The 19,628-nt window shown below is 42.6% G+C and overlaps 1 protein-coding gene across 2 annotated transcripts in view; it reads right to left on the reverse strand.

Moving 5' to 3' along the window:
• Positions 1 to 19,628, reverse strand: part of NCKAP5 (NCK associated protein 5) — a 370,314-nt gene that overhangs the window by 112,995 nt on the left and 237,691 nt on the right. For both annotated transcript variants that reach the window (XM_066633011.1, XM_066633012.1), the window contains exons 8-9: positions 5,325 to 5,429; positions 114 to 305 (exon numbers count right to left, since the gene is read on the reverse strand). In XM_066633011.1, the coding sequence (XP_066489108.1) occupies positions 114 to 305; positions 5,325 to 5,429 (297 nt within the window). The remainder of the gene's footprint in view (positions 1 to 113; positions 306 to 5,324; positions 5,430 to 19,628) is intronic.

Genomic DNA, 19,628 nt, shown 5'->3' on the forward strand with positions numbered 1-19,628 from the left:
TCTTCTTTCCCCTTTCACTATTTCTGCAGTCAAATAAAGGGAATGTTGCCTGTATCTCAGTCTTCTTTGAGATGAATCTGTGCTAACAAATGCAAGCTACTGCCTTTCCTTACCCTTTTGCCACAGGCCTTGCCATCGTTCCAGGTGCAGGAGGAGCCGCTGGAATATTCACTGCAGGCACTTGACAGAGAGAGCTCACTGCTGCTGCAGCTGCTTCGAGGATAAACTCGACTAGGCCCTGTCATATTTAATTGACTCTGGCATTTCAAGGCAGGTACTCCAGATCTCATATTCTGCTGGCATTCCTAAAACATGAAAAATGGTTGAAACTATTTTATGGGTTAAAGCCCATATCATTTTTTTACATTAAAAAAAGCTACCCACATTAGTTGTTAGTGTTTATACAAATCCAGGGTAATTACAAACAAATATTAAAACCACAACGCTAATTTTTTCTCCTCATGAGATTAAAGTATCTAAATGCTTGCCAGTTATTATCATTGATTGGGTTTGTTTTTGTTTTTTAATTATGCACACCCTGGTATCCAAGCTGGCCTTTCAATGACAGCTTCCTTGAAATATGCTGTGTTTATTAGAAATGTGCTCCAAAAAGATACTGGAAAAAAAAGTTAAACCTGTACAAGAACATCTTGACAACTGCACTATATCCCCACGATATAACAGATGAGGCCTTACAAAGTGGACAAGGTAAATTAATTTAGTGTCCCAACTAGAATATCCACAGAGAATGGAATCTCTCCATTACAGTCTAATTTTGGTTTCCTATCTGGTCCAAAGCTTTGTCTAAGAAACGCTCTGATGCAGGACAATCCATCTTTGTGTCACTGCGGGACAGCTGAAGCTTCCTCCTTATGCTATTTATTGACACTTTATGGCTGCCTTTGGTACTTGTGTGGTTATCAGTCCTCTCCAAAAGCAATCTCAGCTGCTGCGACTAAACACCAGCTATGAGGAAGAGAATAATGAAGAAAAGAGACAGATGCTTTAGTTAAAATATTAAACCATTGTGCAAGTTTGTAGAATGGTTTAATTTCTTTCCAGGTGAGCAGTCTGCTTCCTAACAAGACCAGATGTTCCTGAACAATCAGAGCCTGCATCAATATTTTGCCAGTCTACTAAACAGAATCAGGCACATTGCATAAGGTATCAATAATAAGATTATATTTCTCTGACACTTTTGCAGTGAATTCATTAACATCAAAGCCAGAGTTCTTTAAAAACCAAGCAATGCACAGGTGGGTGCTTATTATGTTCCCTCTTATTAAGACACCAATGCAGAACTTCACATGCAATATCTTGTGCAAGTGGGTTTTCTTTCTTCAATTCAATGGGATCAAGTTTTGAAGGCAGATTTCATCCCTTCTCCCTAAGAGTCATAATCACAAGTGACTAGATGGATGATCTATCCATCTGCAGATCATGGGCACCCAGTTTTCTCATGGTTGCACATGGGAAGAAAATGCTCAGCATGCCAAGTGCCTAAACATGAATTTCCATCCTTATAGCAAGTGTGGGAAAATTACATATCTCGTATGCCTCATTTCGGAGAATGGGTTCATGCTCATTTTGAGATGGGGAGGATAATAGAGGCCGACTGATTTCTGGATGAGGAAACAGCAGTTCCAGAGGAAATGAAGAAATGAATGAGCATGAGATTCAGAAAGGCAGAGTGGTTGGTGCCATAATACGGTAAACAAATGCCAGAGACTAAGAAAGAGCAGAAGGGAAAGAGGAGGACACAGAGAAATAAGATTTAAAGGGGAAGTCTGCTGTCGCCAGTGTCCCCTTTTTCCAACACATGTGTGGTCTGTCTTAACTCCATTTTGGTTACTGGCTGATAACCTTAGGAACTAGGCAAGACCTTGCACTGGAGGGAGTGAGGTAAAGCTGAACTTTTAGAAGAGGTCATGCTAATCAAGGGACATTAAGGGGAAGGAAAGTTGTTGCACCATGGAGCATCCACACGTCTCCTTTCCCTCTAAGCTCTTGTCAATTTGGGCACGCACTCCTGATATAATTTTGTGGCAAGCACAAGTTCGATTGTGTAACCACCTGGGCAGTCTTTTCAGTTTCCTTTGTCAAGAAGCTTCTGCCACCACCAGCCTGAGCATGAGTGCAGCACAAACCCTGGCATTTCTTTGACCCTCAGTCTTCATACTACTGTCTGTACCTCATTATCCACTGGGATTCCAATAAAAAAAAAATCAGTGGATACCAAATCAATGGAAAAATAGCTTTAAAGACCCACTTCCAGGTTTCTTGCTCCTCAGTTGCTTCTAATGGAATAATTTCATTCCTAAGATTCCATTACTCACCCAATCTAGCGGCTGAATGTGATATAGTGTCTATACCGATGCATTCTGGGGCAACAATGGAGGAGCAAGAAACCCAGAAGTGGGTTTTTAAAGCTATCTTTAAGCCCGAGAAGTTTGTGACTGGTGCAGTTTAACAGCACAAAGATTTTGGTGCTTTTTTCCCTTATTACATGGCATTTAAATGTGGATCCTGGTATCAGTGGTGAGTCAAACCAGTGAATACCAAATCAGTGGATACTGAGTCACCACCTCTACTTGCTTTTGCAAGGCTGTCCCACACCCTGGAAGTCTCTTGCTCTGGTAGCTGCCCTCAGCCTCAGAGGAGTTACCGTCCTTGTTTAATGGCCCAATCCTATCTGGACCAGCCAACAGCAGAATGTGCATTCCACTGCTGGTGACTGCCTTATGGTAGTCATAATAACCACTCCACAGTGTGCAGAGTAGTGAGCAGCAGGAGTACTAGCAGGAAGGTCAGAGCCATCCTGTGCAGGAATACTCTGGACCCACTGAGGCAGGTAAAATGTAAGGAGAGGCAGGACAGTGTGGGGGGAGAGTGGGGTTGATGGTACAAGGCAGCAATGGGGGTGGGGAGGTTGAAATGGAGTGGTCACAGAGTGGATTTGTTGGCAGCTGCTGACCCAATCCTGCAACACTGGTCCACATGAACCTGTGCCAGTGAATTCAATAGCACAGGTCTGAGGAGACACGTTTGTGCTGCGAAGGCTTACCCAGAGGAGACCTCTGCACCTGCAGGATGCAATGGTAGCCATTTTGACATCGCTGCATCAGCAGAGGGAGGAGAATAGAATTGGGTTGTAAAGTAGCGCCTTTTTTGCTGCATTTCTTTTTTTGGAACCTGAAACTAAGCAGCCCAGCTTCCAGCTACATAGTGAGACAATGTCTACCCAGCAGATTAGGACTGACAGTTTCTTCTCCTGATTGAACCTTGTAAGCACTTTCCCTACCTTTTACAGCCTCCTTCTTTTGCGTGATTCCAGAGGCCTCCCGCTATTTGCTTTTTTTTCCATTTCAATGGCTGGCTGAGGAAGAAACTCAGCTCAGCAGCAACCTCTCGCTTTTGCTCTTCCTTCTTTTAACTCGTGCCTGTCTAAAAGGGTATAATACATTACAAGCATCTAGATCAGTGGTTCCCAAACTGTGTGCCATGGTGCCTTAGGATGCTGCAACACACTCACAGGGCTGCAGCAGGATGTCCCTGGTCACCCCTCCTACCGGCTTTCCCAGGGGCCGCCATCTTGGATTTTGAGAATTTGTGTGCCGCAATCTTGAATCTCACAAGATCCCATGAGATTCAAGATGACAGCACCCGGATGAGTTGGGAAGAAAAGGCTGGAGGGGCACCATGACCCTAGTAAGTTTGGGAACCACTGAAGTGGATCATAAAATCTTTTCAGAGCACTGAATGTGAATTTCCTTGGTCGATGTATTGAATTCCTCGGTGCAGAGTGCACCAGAAGCATATTTTTCCCAAAATTGTGAGAGTTCTCTTGCATAACCAGATTTACTTGGATACCAAGTCCCTTTGAAATCAGGGAGACTTATAGAGGAATGTTTTGCAGGCACTTTATTTTAAAAAAAAGAAATCAATTAAAAATAAAGGCTCTGAATCCCAAGAAGTCAAGTTCTACATGATATATGAAGTTTGAGTCTCAGGGCAGCATGGCATGCATATTCAGTATATGCATAGAAGCATAATACAATGTGCACTGAACACAGACTAATGCTAAAGCTGAATTTTTCTATGTGCCACCCCCATCTTCTGCTATTGTGGAGACACGCAATATTTTCATCTTCTTTTGTAGACTTGAAATAGAGAACCAAGTTCCTAATATTCCAGAATGGAATGGGAAAAAAAAACCAGATGAATGACTACACAAGGTAAGATAATGTGTAAATGGGAAAGACAAGTGATGAACCTTGGAACAATATTCTCATGCATCAGTGGACATCTTCGTAAATTGCAGGTTTTAAATGGCATCAGTAGCATTTTATTGAATTTTTCTCCTAAGTGCATCCTAAACGTTTCCTTAAATTTCTTTTAAAAGATCCCAAAGATTACCCGGGTGGTACATTAATTACATATATTTAATTTGTTCATTGGCTTATTAATTTGCATTTCATTACTGGAATTTTTTTTTTTCTAATCATTGGCTTTAAGCCATCAACTTTAATAAAATTAGAGTACAAAAGCTGCTTCAGGATTATAATTTAAACATGTAATTGTTAGTTGGAAGGAAAGACAATTGTCTGAATGAAGCTATTGCCAAGCTTAAACTGGGTAGTTAGAATAATCTAACCTGAAGGCAAAATTACAGATTTCACAATAGGTCATTAACATCTTTCTGAACCTTGGAAACAATGGCTCTTCCTCCATTTAGATGTATTTTATCACAGCATAGCAAATTAAATTTTTGTTGACACTTTTGTACTTAAGCATAAATAGTACGTGTTCTCCTCATTTGCTTTATTTCTGCCTTTATGCAACTTTTGTTTTCTGAGCTACGTTTTGCTTTTTCAAAGAAACAGGAAAGCCATACTAGTTAAAGTTTTGCCAAATAAGCACAAAGCTAAGCCCATCTGAAAAAGAAAAAAAAAATGCAGAGCCCATGAATTTTTAAAAGTTCATACATAATATATCATAAAACTAGGATGAATAATACGGTGCACCAGCTTTAATAAAAAGCTCCTTGACCATTTCTCAGAAACTTTGAGATGTAATCAATACCCAAAAAGGTATCTTGGGGACACTGCCAAGATTTATGCCTTTTTGCAGAGTGGCACTTTTTTCCTTCCTATATCAGCCAGGGACATGATATTGAACTTCAGAAAAGGGAAGAAAATGTTGTTATCTCTCCTTCCACTCTGTTTTAGTTCAAGGATGAGCTTTAGTGGACCACCCATTAAATCATACTTCATGGAGAGATAAGAGCTGTGCTAAATGAAGAAATGAAATGCAAGAAAACTCACATGAACCTGAACATCAGCACTTTGCGATGGTATCAAACTTCTGTTCTTCTCGACCTCTGAAAGGAAATCCCCAGACGAAAGATCTAAGATGCGTGAATGAAGTTTCTGGGGGGGAAGTAATGGAATGACCAAAGCATAAACATTTGACAAGCACATAGAAGATCAGCAATTTTAAAAATCCGCAGTTACATTTCAAGGGAGGAAAAGGACCCCTGAGGTAAAACAACTTTTGTCCTAATTTCTTTCTTTACTGAGTTCAGGGCTTACGTTAGGAAAAAAGAGTTGATTATTCACAAAAAAGAAGGGGCACTTTTTCTTGCTTATGATGTTGATCACTTATCACAGTTTTATATACAATGATGACAAATTCACAGGAGGAGAAATGCATAGTATTTTTTTCTATCATGATTGTTACAGCTGCCTAACACCACAAAAGAGATTAGGGTAACATTTACCAAGCAATCAACAGGTTAACTTTATTTTATTTAGCAGTTGCTACAGCCTGGGTAAATGATTATAAAAGTGACTCTACTTCTAAACAGCATTGATCTGGCAAAGCCCTTTCTTGCACACACTTTAACTCAAAGTCATTAATGTCATCTGTTAGGAACAATTAATGTGAATAGAAAATAATTGCATCAGGGAGGTAGGGACTCTGAGGATTTTGTGCATTAATATTCACATGCTGTTCGATTACGTACTCAATTCTTTCAGTTTTGCTTGAAAAGAGTGCTAAACTGGTGCTGTTTCCCCCATATTAATCTGTATACTAATTACCAAGGCTTTATGTGAGTGTTAAGCTTGGTCTCTTTTAATTGCAAATACAATAAGTTTTGCCGTTTATCTAAATATAAGTCTTTGACGGATAACTTCAAAGGATACTAAACCTGGCAACACAGGCTGTCTAGTCAGTCATATAATCAGGGCTGTGTGTACTCTGCAGGTAGCAAACACATAAATAAAACAATTCTGCATGACAAAAATCTAAGCTATACAGCCTCTACAAATGGTACAGTCTAAATCAAGTTGCATGACTTGCCCATTGGCCAAAATTTATTTGGCTTTTCCTAGCCATTAGGAAGGAATTAAGAGATAAGTTTAGTGCTGTCCCATTCTATAACCATTAGAAATCCTGTTCAGGGCATGTTCTGAGGACACATTAGAATCACTTTAGCTGAAGCTAAGTGGGGTCCAAACCTACCCAACATTCCAGCTTGGATGCAGCCATTTCAACAGGGTCTGCACTGCATCCTGTGGTCGGGGGGCAGTCATGGAGGCCTTGTTGAGGTAAGGGAACATTTATTTCCTTACCTTAGGACTGCATTGCAGGCGCATTGTAGCTGGAAAGTAGGATAGGATTGGGTCCTGGGTCTAAGTTTAGACCACCTGGAAAGAACAGGTACACCACCCTGAGATCCATGATGGAAGAAAGGCAGAATATAAATGCAATAATTAATACAATACACAATATTCAGAGTGGTAGTCATGTTAGTTAGTGCAGCAAAACAGCCAAGTCTTTTATCCCCTTAAAAAGTAACAAATTATTTCAGCAACAGCTTCTCGGGAAGGTATTTAGTACAGGTGGGCCCCTCTATCTGTGGATACTGTATCTGCTGATACAGTTTTCTGCGGATCCGGGGGGGGGGGATCCTACATGCCCATTAACGTTGTTGAAATGCTTACTGGGTGACAGCATTCTTACTTCTACAGGTTACCAAAAGCATTCAAGCTTACAATGATGCTCACAGGCAGACTTAAAAACTAGATTGATGCTAACAGGAAGCAGGGAGTTAACTGTTTCCCCCATAACTGCTCTTTCTGTATCCACAGGGGTGAGGGCTGGAATGGACACCCCACAGATACAGAGTCCCGCCTGAAAACGGAATGATGGGCAGAATCATCTGTACTATTTAAACTGTTTCGGTTTTTGTTATTTGTTTGCTAACTGCATAAAGTTGGATTTGTGCAAATCAACTGCCCCTAACTCATGGGGTGATTGTATTTGCTGTCATATGGACTAGAAACTTGCTGAGTTCATTGACAATACAAACTGAGATTTCAGAGGAGCTGGATTTTTTTGGAACTATACTCCAGTCTGTTCTTTTTCTGTACTTCTCTTAAATTGTGGAATCCACACAGTGCTGATGATAATCAATATTTTTTAGATATACACTGGCAGAAATACTGCCTCTTTCCCAAGCCATGCAGCACTGCACTAATGTGAAATGGGTTCATCAATGTCCATTGCCTTGATAAGATCCATCAGGCCCAGGGCTTCCAATGCAAGAGAAAAGACAAAAAAGAAAATTGCCAGCAAATGTGGAGTGTATATTCCCTAGTAGCGAAAGCAGATAAACCGATCTAGATTGTAACCATTAACTGTTAACCAACCTCCCACTCTTGCTACAGGATATGTTTCTTTGCATGAAAAGAACAGGTGTTTATATTCTGTATTAGTAATTGCTTACTGGCTTCAATTTAAGGCCAATTTATTTAAATACCACCAGTTATTAACCTGAGGGATTATAAAATATGTGCCATATTCATTTGGTTCCCATTATGCAGCTAGCTCCATCCTGCTCCAGAAATATTATAAGAAGGTATCTAATGATATAATCGTATCTTCACTAACATGCTGTTGAGTAAATTTGACTGCCGTGAAGCTGTTTCATCCAGTAACTTTTTCGCTGTAAATACTTATCCCATGTTTAATGTTTACATAACTAGAAATATCTATTCTTTAGGGCGCAATCCTAACTAGGGCCAGCCCAAGTCCCACGGCACCTACTGACGAGGAAGCCGTGTCGGCGCATCTAGATGCGCTGACGCACAGAGGCTGACATAAGCCTCCATGCCGGCTTCCCAGTAGCCGCTTGTGTTGGCGCGCCTGTGCCGACACAAGCAGCAAAAGTAGGCATGGGGGCAGGGAGGAGAAGGGAGAGAGGCATTCCTGGGCAGGGGAAGGGCGGTAGAAGGACGGCGATGGGCAGCCCTGGGGCTGCCGCACGGAGAACCAGAGGCGGGGCTGGGATCCAGCGGTTATGACAGATCCCAACCCCTGTCCCCGCAGAGAATGGAGTGGCTTCAAGCCGCTCCATTCTCCTCGGACTTGCGCCACCTCCAGATGTGGTGCAGGTCCGAGGAGACCCATTGGGGCCAGCAGCCCTTACCGAGGGGTAAGGGGAAGAGTTTTTCCTTGCCTCTGGCTGAGCCGCTGCTGGTCACAAACCTGCATTGGATGCAGCGCAAGCCTCCTGCCTTGCCTGTTACAGCGCAGGTTTGGACTGTGCCCTTACTTACTCAGCAGGCACTGAGGCAGTTCATATTACCACTTTACCACATGTTCTACCACAAATGGTATGATGTTTGTATTTGGTGCAGAAGATAAATGTGGTTGATGTAGGTTTTCTGGAACATGCTCCATCCAATGTTCAAATTTGTAAATAAAATGAATATTCACTAGAAGAATCTAGTGTTGTCTCCTCCAAAGGAAGCCCAAACCAGGCTTGTGCTATAACTCCGGGAACTTCTCATTACTCAGAGAAGCAGAGCATGAACACAAAACATGTTGAAAATAGAGTAGCATAGCTAAGCGGGTGCACAGGGTAGCATAGACACCGGGCTACAGGGTGGTGGGGGCTACAACGTGTGGGCCACAGGGTGGGGGGCTACAATGCGCAGGCAACAATGCCCACGCGTGACTATCGGGCTGCTGCAACTCACACAGGAGAGAGGCTGTTGCAGGCACACAGCAGGGAAGAGGAGAGTGGGGGGCAACAGTTGACTCACTGCTCCTTGCTGCTATTTCTCCCCCCCCCCCCAGCGACTTAGATTGGACTGCAGGCACTGGGCAGGCACTGCGGAGCAGCCAGTCCGGCAGCTGAAATGATGGTAGTGGCGGTGGTGGCAGCAGCAGCCAGGGACTGTGTGGTCTGGTGCTGCTTGCCCTCTGCAACTGCTGTGAAGTCGAGCCCCAGCAGTGCTCCACAAGAAGTTCCATCTCTGCTGCCTGCTGGGGGGTGTGAGGGGCAACAACCGAGCTCCTCCAGACAGGCACATGGGAGGGAGGCATACAGGAGAAGAGAGACTTAGAAGCCCAGCCCTATGCATTCCTACTCAGAAGTAAGTCCCATTATAGTCAATGGGGCTTACTCCCAGGAAACTGCATAGGATTGTAGCCTAGGTTCGGCCGCAGGCACACGGCTGGCAGCCAAGAGGGAACTGCTTGATGTCGCTCCTCTACTGTTCTCCCTCGCCTTGACCCCCTTCTCCCTGCCTTTGATCTCGCCCCCCCCCGCCAGTCATGGTGGGCTTGGGTGCCACAATCTTTCCCTCCAAACATTGTCCGGATGGGAGGGAAAAGCTAGCAACCTTCCACACAGCACTGGGACCAGCACACAAACCTGCGTGGCGAAGGGGAGCAACAGTTAAATCCATGCGTGCCTACAACTGCAGCCCAATCTAAGTTGCTCACCAGGGTTGCAATCATATGCACACTTACCTGGGAGCAAACTCCATTGACTATAATGGGATTTACTTCCAGGTAGGCATGCACAGATTGTGCTCCAAGGCAGCAATCATATGCACACTTTCCTGGAAATAAGCCCCATTGACTATAATGGAACTTACTTCCAAGTAGGCATGCAAAGATTGTGCTCTCAGATGGTTGGCTGGCTGCCTGTGATGGGTTTCCTGCACAGGAACCTGAAGAGGGGAGCAGGCAAGCTGAAGTGGGAGCACTGGGCAGCACATAGCACCCAGAGCAGCCCTGGTCTCTTAGTAATAATAATCATCTCATCATTTATTTGAAATCATCAATCCATATTCTATTCAGTTCCTAAAGGTAAGCTGCTGGCTCTTATGATTGTCACCCCTGTACCTCTCAAACTGTATATACACACTTTCTTGGGAGTAAGCTCCATTGACTATAGTGGGACTTACTTCTGAGTAGACAGGCACAGGAATCGACACATTAGATATGCCTTTTAGGTTTGTGGTCACTTACAGAAGTAAGCGGGGTGGTGGTTTGAAAGATGGCCCCTTTGGTTTCATCCCTTTTTAGAAGCCTCCAGTGATCTCTAAGAATATTTCTATTTCAGCAAGCCTTCTGATTTTAGTGTTCTGTAGCACCTGACACCTGCTGCTTTTATTGATGCTTTTATGCTTTATTGATTATTGTATTTTATGTGCTTGTATGTTCATCCATCATGCCTGTGATTGTTTGCTTCTTTTTTACATTGCATTTTACAGTTTTACATGTATACATATTTAAATTGTTGTAAGCCACTTTGGATACCCCTCAGAAGAAAAGTGGGACAAAAAATTAAATAGGCAAATAAATAAATAAATAAATAAATAAATAAATAAATAAATAAATAACACAGTTTTAATTCATACAACTTATGGCCCAGTGCTAACATTCAACATCCTTGCTTTTTCAAAATATTAACTAACATTTCTCACTCACTTTAACAAATAAAAAGGCCCAATTTAATTAATTAAATTTGATTTCATTGTGGGGGGGGGGGGGGCTACAAAATGTTCTTTGCACTGGGCAGCAAATGGGTTAGCTATGCCACTGTGAAAATACAATCCTGTGTGTTGACCAAACTGCTTTAGCCAAATTCTTTAAGTGGTGCCCTTGGTCCGAATTCCCCCTTCCTGTGGCCACTTTTATGCAATTGAGATGACCATAGACCATATGATCATATCTCGTTTAGCCCTTAATCTCAGGAAAGGAGCTCATGAATGAATTTTCACCAATAGTGTCCATTCACAATCATGTTTGTTTTAAAATCACAGTTCTATTCTATAAGGTAAATAACTATGACCCTGCTTCTAACTGAGCATACTAAATGAATCCTAAATAGGTACATTAACAGAAAGGTCACTGTGAGAAATAGGACTTTCTTTTTTTAACAAGCACATTGCTAATTATACTAAAGTCATTTACAAAACATCCTAGGAATTGATTAGAGGCTACAGTACTCCTGCAGTTGAATTTGGATTCACTTGTACCTCAAGTGGTGAGGCTTATCCTTATCTTCTGAAGGATTTTCTTTGTGAAACTAAATGACTTGTTAACTTCACACTAATTTCTGCTTAGAGTATTAATAAGTTGCATAAGAACACAAGTTTAACCCTGTGCTAGAGATAGTACACAACTGCCATGACTAGTAGCTTTTGATAGATCAGTCTTCCATAAATTTGTCCAATACCTTTTAAAAGCTGTCCAAACAAGTGCCCATCACCACATCTTGTGGCAATGAATTCCAGAGACTAAATTTGTGCTGTCTGACAATGTATCTCTTTTGTCCATCCTAAATCTTATACTAATCAATTGCCTTGCACGACCTCTGGTGCTAGCCTTGTGAGAGGGGGAAAAAAAGTATCTCTAATTCAGTCTCTCCACACCATGAATAATATTATCACATTTCCCCTTAATCAACTTTTCTCCAAATTGAAAAGCTGCAATCATTGTAGTCTCTCATAAGGAAAGTAGTCCAGCCCCCAATAATTTTTGTTGCCCTCTTTTGCACTTTTTCCAGCTTTACAATTTCCTTCTTGAACTGTGATGACCAGAACCAAACAGAGCAGTGTTTCTCAAACTGTGGGTCGGGACCCATGAGGTGGGTCGCGAGCCAAATTCAGGTGGGTCCCCATTCATTTCAATATTTTATTTTTAATATATTAGACTTGATGCTACTATGGTATGTGACTGCATTTGGGGAACTGTTACAGACCTGTATTTTGAACAGGCTACTCTGTATATGCTTTTAACAATGATAGTCAATGGGATTTACTCCTGGATCAGTGTGGGTAGGATTGCAGCCTAGGATTGTTAAAAATTTTCCTGCTTGATGATGTCACTTCTGGTCATGACATCACCTCCAGTGGATCCTGATAGATTTTCATTCTAAAAAGTGGGTCCCGGTGCAAAAAGTGTGAGAATCACTGGAACAGAGTATTCCAAATGTGGCTGTGACATAGACTGGAAGAGGGGCATTATAATTAGCAGCCTTATTCTTAATTCTTTCCTATTGACCCTTCTCATGGAATTTGCATCCTTTACTTCTGCTGCACACTGAGGGCCCAACTCTATCCATCTTTCCAGTGCTGATGTAGAAGTGCCAACAGGATGTGCACTGCATACTGTGGTGAGGCAGTCATGGAGGCCTCCTCAAGGTAAGGGAACATTTGTTACCTTGCCTCAAGGTTGCATTGCAGATGCATTGGTGCAGGAAAGTTGGATTTTCCAACTGGATCTCACCGCTGGTGCACGCTGGTGCAAACATGCCATAAGGCACATTTGCAGGTCCTACCGCCAGGCGATTGCCAGTGGCTGGGCTACCACCAGGCGGGCACCTGACTTCCACTGCTTGGTGGTTGCACAGACTGCTGAGCAGCAGAGAGATAAGTGGGAGCATGGGGGAGGTGTTCTGGGGAGGGGGGAGGTGGGTGGAGGGTGGGTGGAGGGCAGGGAGAAGTCATTCTGGGGCGGTGGCAGGGGAAGTGTGCCGGGGGGAGGGAGCAGGGAGGGAGGGAGACAGGACCGATGGAGCAACACTTCACTGGATCCAAAGCCTCTGTGTTGGGCTCACCACACAACATGGAGGCTTTAGATTCACCGCCAATCTTTTCATTGGTGGTGAACTGAGTAACTCCATTGCTGGGCTACTGCATTTAGCCAGGGGAAGGGATGAAAGTTCCCGAGCTGCTGTCCGCAGCTGCTTGAAGTGAGCAGGATGAGGCAGCAGCCATTCTTGGTGCTGCTGCAGCCCCAAGCAGTTCAGGATTCGGCTGTTAGTCAAGTTTTCACTGAGCTATCTACAATGGCCTCAAGATCTCTTTCTTGGTTTGTCACCGAAAACTCAGACACTATCAGCATATATATGAAGTTAGGATTTTTTTTGTCTTAAACAAGTATCACTTTACTTAATTGCATTTACTATTTCATTGTCTATTCACCGTGTTTGAAGGGGTTCTTTTGGCGCTCTTCACAATCTGATTTGGTTTTTACCACTTTTCATCTTCTATGACTTCAAGAACCTTTGGTGAAGGACTTTGTCAAAAGTTTCTTGAAATGCTGGTTGTCACCAGTTTAGCCAAACAACCAAAGAATGGAAAACCTTCCCCTGATGCTAAAAAAAAAATCTTCAGAAGAATGGAGCTGGAAGACTTCTACCATCTCTTTTGGTGTGTGAATGATCCAGTAGAAACTACAAGACTCTAAACCTGGTCTAAGCTATTGTAGGTGACTTGTATGCAGACAACAAATGAGTGAGATAGCACAAAATAGAGATGGATGACTTTCCTACACTCTTTCCCTCTTTTGAATAGTTCCCTTATCTGTATGTTTTCATCTTCATAGCAACTCACAGTGCCACAGGAAAGGTAGGCACATTATGGAACTAGTAACTTCACAGCATGAAAAATTGAGATGCATCTTTTACTTATTCTCTACTAGTTAAACCAAAGTACATTTTTTGCAATATGTGAAACTACATAAAATTATATAGTTTCAGAATATTTACAATGGAGCATTCTAGTACTGGAGTGGTGGAAACAAGGCAAGTTGGGTTTAGGAATATTTTTTTTAAACAAACTCTGCATGGAATACATAGACCACAGATAAGGATGATCAGATCTGGAAGAATTTTTCTATTTAAATAATGTAGGAATTATGCAGCAGTTACAAAACTATGCGGTGACTACAAACCTGGTCTAGCCAACCACTCTCTTTCACCTTCCTTCTCTCTTTCCCCCATTTTTAAAATCCCCTTTTCTTTCTTTAAAAAAAAAAAGTTAATGGGACTCAGGGTGAACTCATAAGGGATAAATGATTGATTGGAGGAATAGAAGTAGATTGGATCTGTGTATTTTTAGGTTTATAATTGTTGTGTGATTGTATTACCATTTTGAAAAACCAATAACTTTTGCAAATAGAAAACAAAATAAACAAAAGGCCCAAATCAGCAGGGTCAAATTTTGACCGTTGAAAAACCTACAGATGTGCTTAGTCAATAGCTAAAACATAACATTAATCACTCGAATGACCTTGCTCTGAAAGAAGCAACATAGGAATAAAATAAAAATGGTATTTACAATAAAGATTTCAATCACTGAGAGTACTCAGATAGACAGGCCATTACATATATTAGACTTCTGAGTCACACATATTTGGCCAAGGAAGAAATCTGTCATTCTGAACTGCCTTTCTTACTTTTTGAAATGTGTATTTTATTTTTTCCTGTATAATAAAGAAAAATTTATGTAATAATCACTCACACAGATGCATATACACAAGCCCTATTGATCAGGCACAGTCATGATTGCATGAAGATGTCTTACAGCCCAACTTTATTAGGCACTTATGGTGGTGGAGCTCCTGATCCAAAATCTCCTCCAATAGCAGCTGGCACACTCCCTTTCTCTCCTTGGACTTGAGCCAGCTAAGGAACTGGTACAGGTCTGAAGAGATCCATTGGCAGTTGAGGGGCTTATATGAAGTGAAGGGAGACTATGTTACTCCCAATCTGCCCCTCTCCCCGCAGGATGCAGCACAAACCTTTCTGGCACAGCTGCATCGGCAGAGGAGAAGGATAGAACTGGGCTGTTAGTGTAATTTCAATGCAACCACTTTGTGTAGATCTCTACTTGTAGCATTCTGTTGTCTACAATTGTGCATCCCAGTCAGCTGCAAACATCTTTGACAAGAGCAAGAAGCTCCAGATGTGCTCGTTTACCAATGGGATGAATATCTCTATTTTGTCTTGGTTTTTTGGCTCAGTTTTTACACCTGTTTTGGATCCTTCTAGCACCCATATGTTCTTGAACTCAAGGCCTGAAAAGGCTGCTGAGTCAAACCGATGCAGTAGCCATCATCCTTTGTAGTAGCTATTGGAGACCTTTCCTTCCAACTGACTGCTAAATAAGAAACTTGGCTTTGATCCAGTCCATTGAACCCTGAAAACTATCTGATTCCCAAAAGCCAGAAATGCAGGAACCCAGGTGACTCTCCCCCTCCTAGCAGAAACATGGATTTTCACAGGTGATAAAAAGGTCTACATACATATCTTTGCATTTTTGCCCAGGTCCAACATTAGAAGCAGCTGATACTCCTTAGGGGATCACCAATTCTCCTTGCTGCAAATGTAGTTTCAGGACCATGGACAGTGTTAGTAAGCAGCATAGTTCAAGCACCCAAAGAAACAGCATCTGGGTTTTTATTTCTTTTCCATTTGCCTTTTAGCATCCTGCACCCCCTTTCTCCTTTTGCTAGTTGATCAGAGCCTTGCCATCTTTTGTATTTTACCATCTATGGTTTTGATTTTTCAGTCTCTGATAATCTGATAATCAACCCCTTTTGCTTTTATGGTTTACCTGCCTGCTTTCGGTTCATTCAGGAGGCAGAGGATGGCCCCCTCTATCAGATTGCCCAGCTTCTACTGCTGCTTGATTTTAAAGAGACACCACAGCTTTTGCAGCTTTCTGTTAAACTGAGACAGGTGGTTCCCAATATATACAGGCGAATCCATACACACCAGATTCAGTTGGGGCAAGTCCTAGAGATTTCCTTGGGTTCTTATGTTCTGGTCTTTTTTTGTCCCTCTTTGCAAAGCTCTTGTTTTCTAACACACAGAGAGAACTGCTTTGTAAAATTTTCACTCCCATTCCCATCAGCCTAGTATCAGAAGATGAAACAAAGAAGGATACAGTATCTATCTTTCTGCACCAGTAGATTCACTTCCTGGGGAATAATATCTAGCCTTTTTTAATTGGCTGTACAGAAAATGTCCAAATGGGCTTGTTTATCCCAGTGGATTTTTACAAGATTTTCCTAAAGATAACATCAATTGGGGAAACTCTAACGCAATTCAAAGTAGCACTAAAAGAAATCTGAGTTCAACAACAAAAACTAACCACATTATGATAAAGGAATACTTTGAAAAAGGTCTTCCTCTTTTTCTTTCTGTTTTACGGTAACTAGCTATACTATAGCACTGGAGGGTTGAATCACTGGGCACTGACTGACTGTTTGTTGCCCTGCCTCCTCTGTAGATATCTGAGCCTCTTGCATTAGGGGGAAAATAACCAAGCAGGATGGTGCAGCAACGGGAAAGTGGGAAGGGTAGGGAAAGGTGGGAAAGGTAGGGAAAGGTAGGGAAGCCCAGGAAACTCCCTTTGAACCAACCAGCCAGAAGGGGCAGCCCTTGCAGGAAGACCTGCCCTTTATAACTGTACCACCCTGGCTAATGAGGAGACACAGCAGGGGTTAAGACTGCCAAGCAGGGCAGAGGCTGGAGCTACGCAGGATCCACATCCATGAGCCAAGGTCAGCGTGGAAGACCCAGGGTTAGTCAACTCCCTCCCCCAACTAAGCCCAACCCCAACAGACTCTGCAGACAATCCTGCAGCCTTGGCCCAGAGATCACTGTCTAGCCTGGATCCCCCTGGTACTGCAGAACTAGTCCTGAGGGTGGACAAGAAACACTGGAAAAATCAAGTACCACAGGTGCGAACCGAGCTTCTCAGACTGTAAAGAGGTTTAATATCGTCTATCTAAGAAACAAATATCTCACAAATGGGAACAACTCAAATCAGCCCCTCTTCAGCAAATTCACTTCTTCAGATCCCATGTCAGAAGAGAAAGAAGATGGAAAAAGAGAATTGGACCAAAAGAAGTGTACATTTTGGTGCAGGCTCAAAGGCAGCACAAAGACTACATGTCACCCACTACAAGATCACTCATGATCACAAAATCAGAAGAATACCTTATCTAAAATAGTGTCATTGCTTGTCTGCAACTCTTCCAAGTTAGAAAAGGCAACGTTTCCCTAGTCATAGAAAGAAGTCTGGTTTTTCCCATTCTAGTTTTCTATATTCAAGAAGATGCAGATAAATGGGGAGTTCATTTTTACACATGCTCTCCCATCTGCAGTGAAAAGGTTCAGTCCTGTGAACCCTGCACCCTGTGATTTTCCTGATCTTAGAACCAAGCTTTCTGAGATAATGTAGCAAATAGCAATGTGCTATTTGAGCCTCTTTGAAAAAGCTACTTGCATTGGGAAAACAGCAAGCAAAAAAAGAGTTAATTACCATCTGTTTCAGCACTGCAGTCATGATCCAAACAGTAGCCTCGTGCAATTGCTATGCACGAGAAAATGGAAGCCTGTAAGCTCACAGTGATATGTATAAAATCCCATGTAGTTTCATGTTGAGTCTCGGGCAGCAGGGCCTAGGAGAGGGGGGTAAAGGGGGTAATTTGTACCCGGGTCCAGGGTCAGAAAGGGGGCCCAGGAGCCACCCAGAAATTTCCTGGGATCTTACATTTTCCAATCTCACCCAGACTCACTGTCCATGTGGGATGCTTGCCTGGGGGCATTACCATGGCACATGGCAGTGAATACAGCCACAGGATATACACACCAGGCCCAGGAATGCATACATTCCTTAACAGTGTCACTTCTGGGAGGAAACTGACCTGCTACAGTAGGTCTTTGGCTTGTGGATCCGCTTACCATGAAGGAGTATAGAGGAGCTCAGTGACACAGCTGCAGGACTGCAGCTGCTGCAGAAGCAAGTTTTGGTACACACAGGACACTTTCCATTCTCGTGTGAGCCTAAATATAATGATACTAATCTCCTGCAATGATTTTTCTATATTTGAAAGATTTTAGAGATACTTAGGAGTGTGTTCGGTTTTCCATATTACTGTATCTAGCTGCCTAAGTCAGGGAGGCAGGCAGACCTGAGCTCTGCATTGGGAAGTTCCCCTTACCCTGTGTTACACTGCAGTAGCCCCAATGGGGCTACTTGGATCTGCACCACCTAAAGAGAACTTGGTTCTAAGATCAGGAAAATCACAGGCTACAGCTCTTGCTGGACTGGACCTCTTCACTGCAGATGGGAGAGCATGTATAGAAATTAGCTTCCCATCTTCTTGAATATAGAAAACTAGAATGAGGAAAACCACCTAAAGAAATGGTGCAAATCTGAGCAGCCTGGAACTGCCTAGGAATGGGGCTAGGATCCATCATAAGTGCCAGATTCTGACCCTGCCTCTCACTGCCTGCCCACCTCTGCCTCGAAATGCCTCCTCCCCACAGCCCCCTGACTTCCGCACCGGCCTGGAAAGGCCAATGCAAACTTACTGGGTCCGGAGACCATGTTGGCATGGGGAGGTTGGCACACGTCCTTGTGCCAGCATCCCCAACTCCCAAGTTGGCGTAAACGTGCCTTACAGCATGTTTGCAACAGTCCCAGGCCAGCGCAAGGGACTTGCATCAGCTCAAGGGCCATTAGGATTGGGCCCTAAGGGGCCCTATTTATTTTATATCCGGCAGAGGAATAAAAGAGCATCACTTGGCTGGGAATGTTCAGGTTGTGCCCATTCTTCACATCTGCTATACAACAGCTTTGTATGATGCTGACCTACTACTACACTCTGCATCCAGGGTAGCAGATGAGGTCGGCAGAGCTGTGCCAACTCAATGCTGAGCTTCAGCTTGATGTCTGCCATCAGGCCATAGGAGCATGGAACAGCAGAGCTCACAATGGGTTGTTGATTCAGCAGCCATTATATATTATACACCATCCCAAACACTGGTTTAGTGATGCAGCAGATTGCTGCAAGGAGGCGGTTAGCCTCCTTTCTACCTGATAGTTTTGATATAATTAATTTACCTGGTACTCAAGCAGCATTCTTTCACCAGATGGCTACAACCTTAAGGTGTGTACAAAAAATTAAAAAACAACAACATACTATTCCAAGAATATGAAATACTCTCAGCAACAGGAGAAACAAAACAAAAATAAAACCACAATTAAGTGGAAAATGTATTTACAAAAATTTCTAAAAGTGTTTAAAATTTGGGGTATGAAATTGCACTCATATAATTTTGCCCAGTGCTAACTGAAAAGAAGTACTGTATACAGAAAGCACATACTGAAGGATTAACTTCAAATGTAAATGCAAATCAGAACTATTATTTCTAAAAAGCAGCTTCTAAGTTTTGTGTGGAATTTATCAAGTCAAGTAGTTTTGTTTTTCTTTTCCTGTTTTCATTCTCTATTACTGTGGCAGATATTCTTTCCAGAAAAAAAAAAGTTTAACTTTGCTTTGGGTTTCCTTATTTTTTCTTGGCAGGTTTTTTAAAGGCTCGAAGTTGTGAACACTTCCCACAGAAAGAATGAAAATCCAACAAAACCCACACTCTAGCATTTAAATGCAAACTCCGCTTTAAGAGAAGCCTGCCAGTTTTGCAGGCAAATCCTCCAGGCGGGTTTACTGAGACTTAACTG

The sequence above is a fragment of the Tiliqua scincoides genome, chromosome 1 (genome assembly GCF_035046505.1).
Source record: "Tiliqua scincoides isolate rTilSci1 chromosome 1, rTilSci1.hap2, whole genome shotgun sequence".
Lineage (NCBI taxonomy): Eukaryota > Metazoa > Chordata > Lepidosauria > Squamata > Scincidae > Tiliqua > Tiliqua scincoides.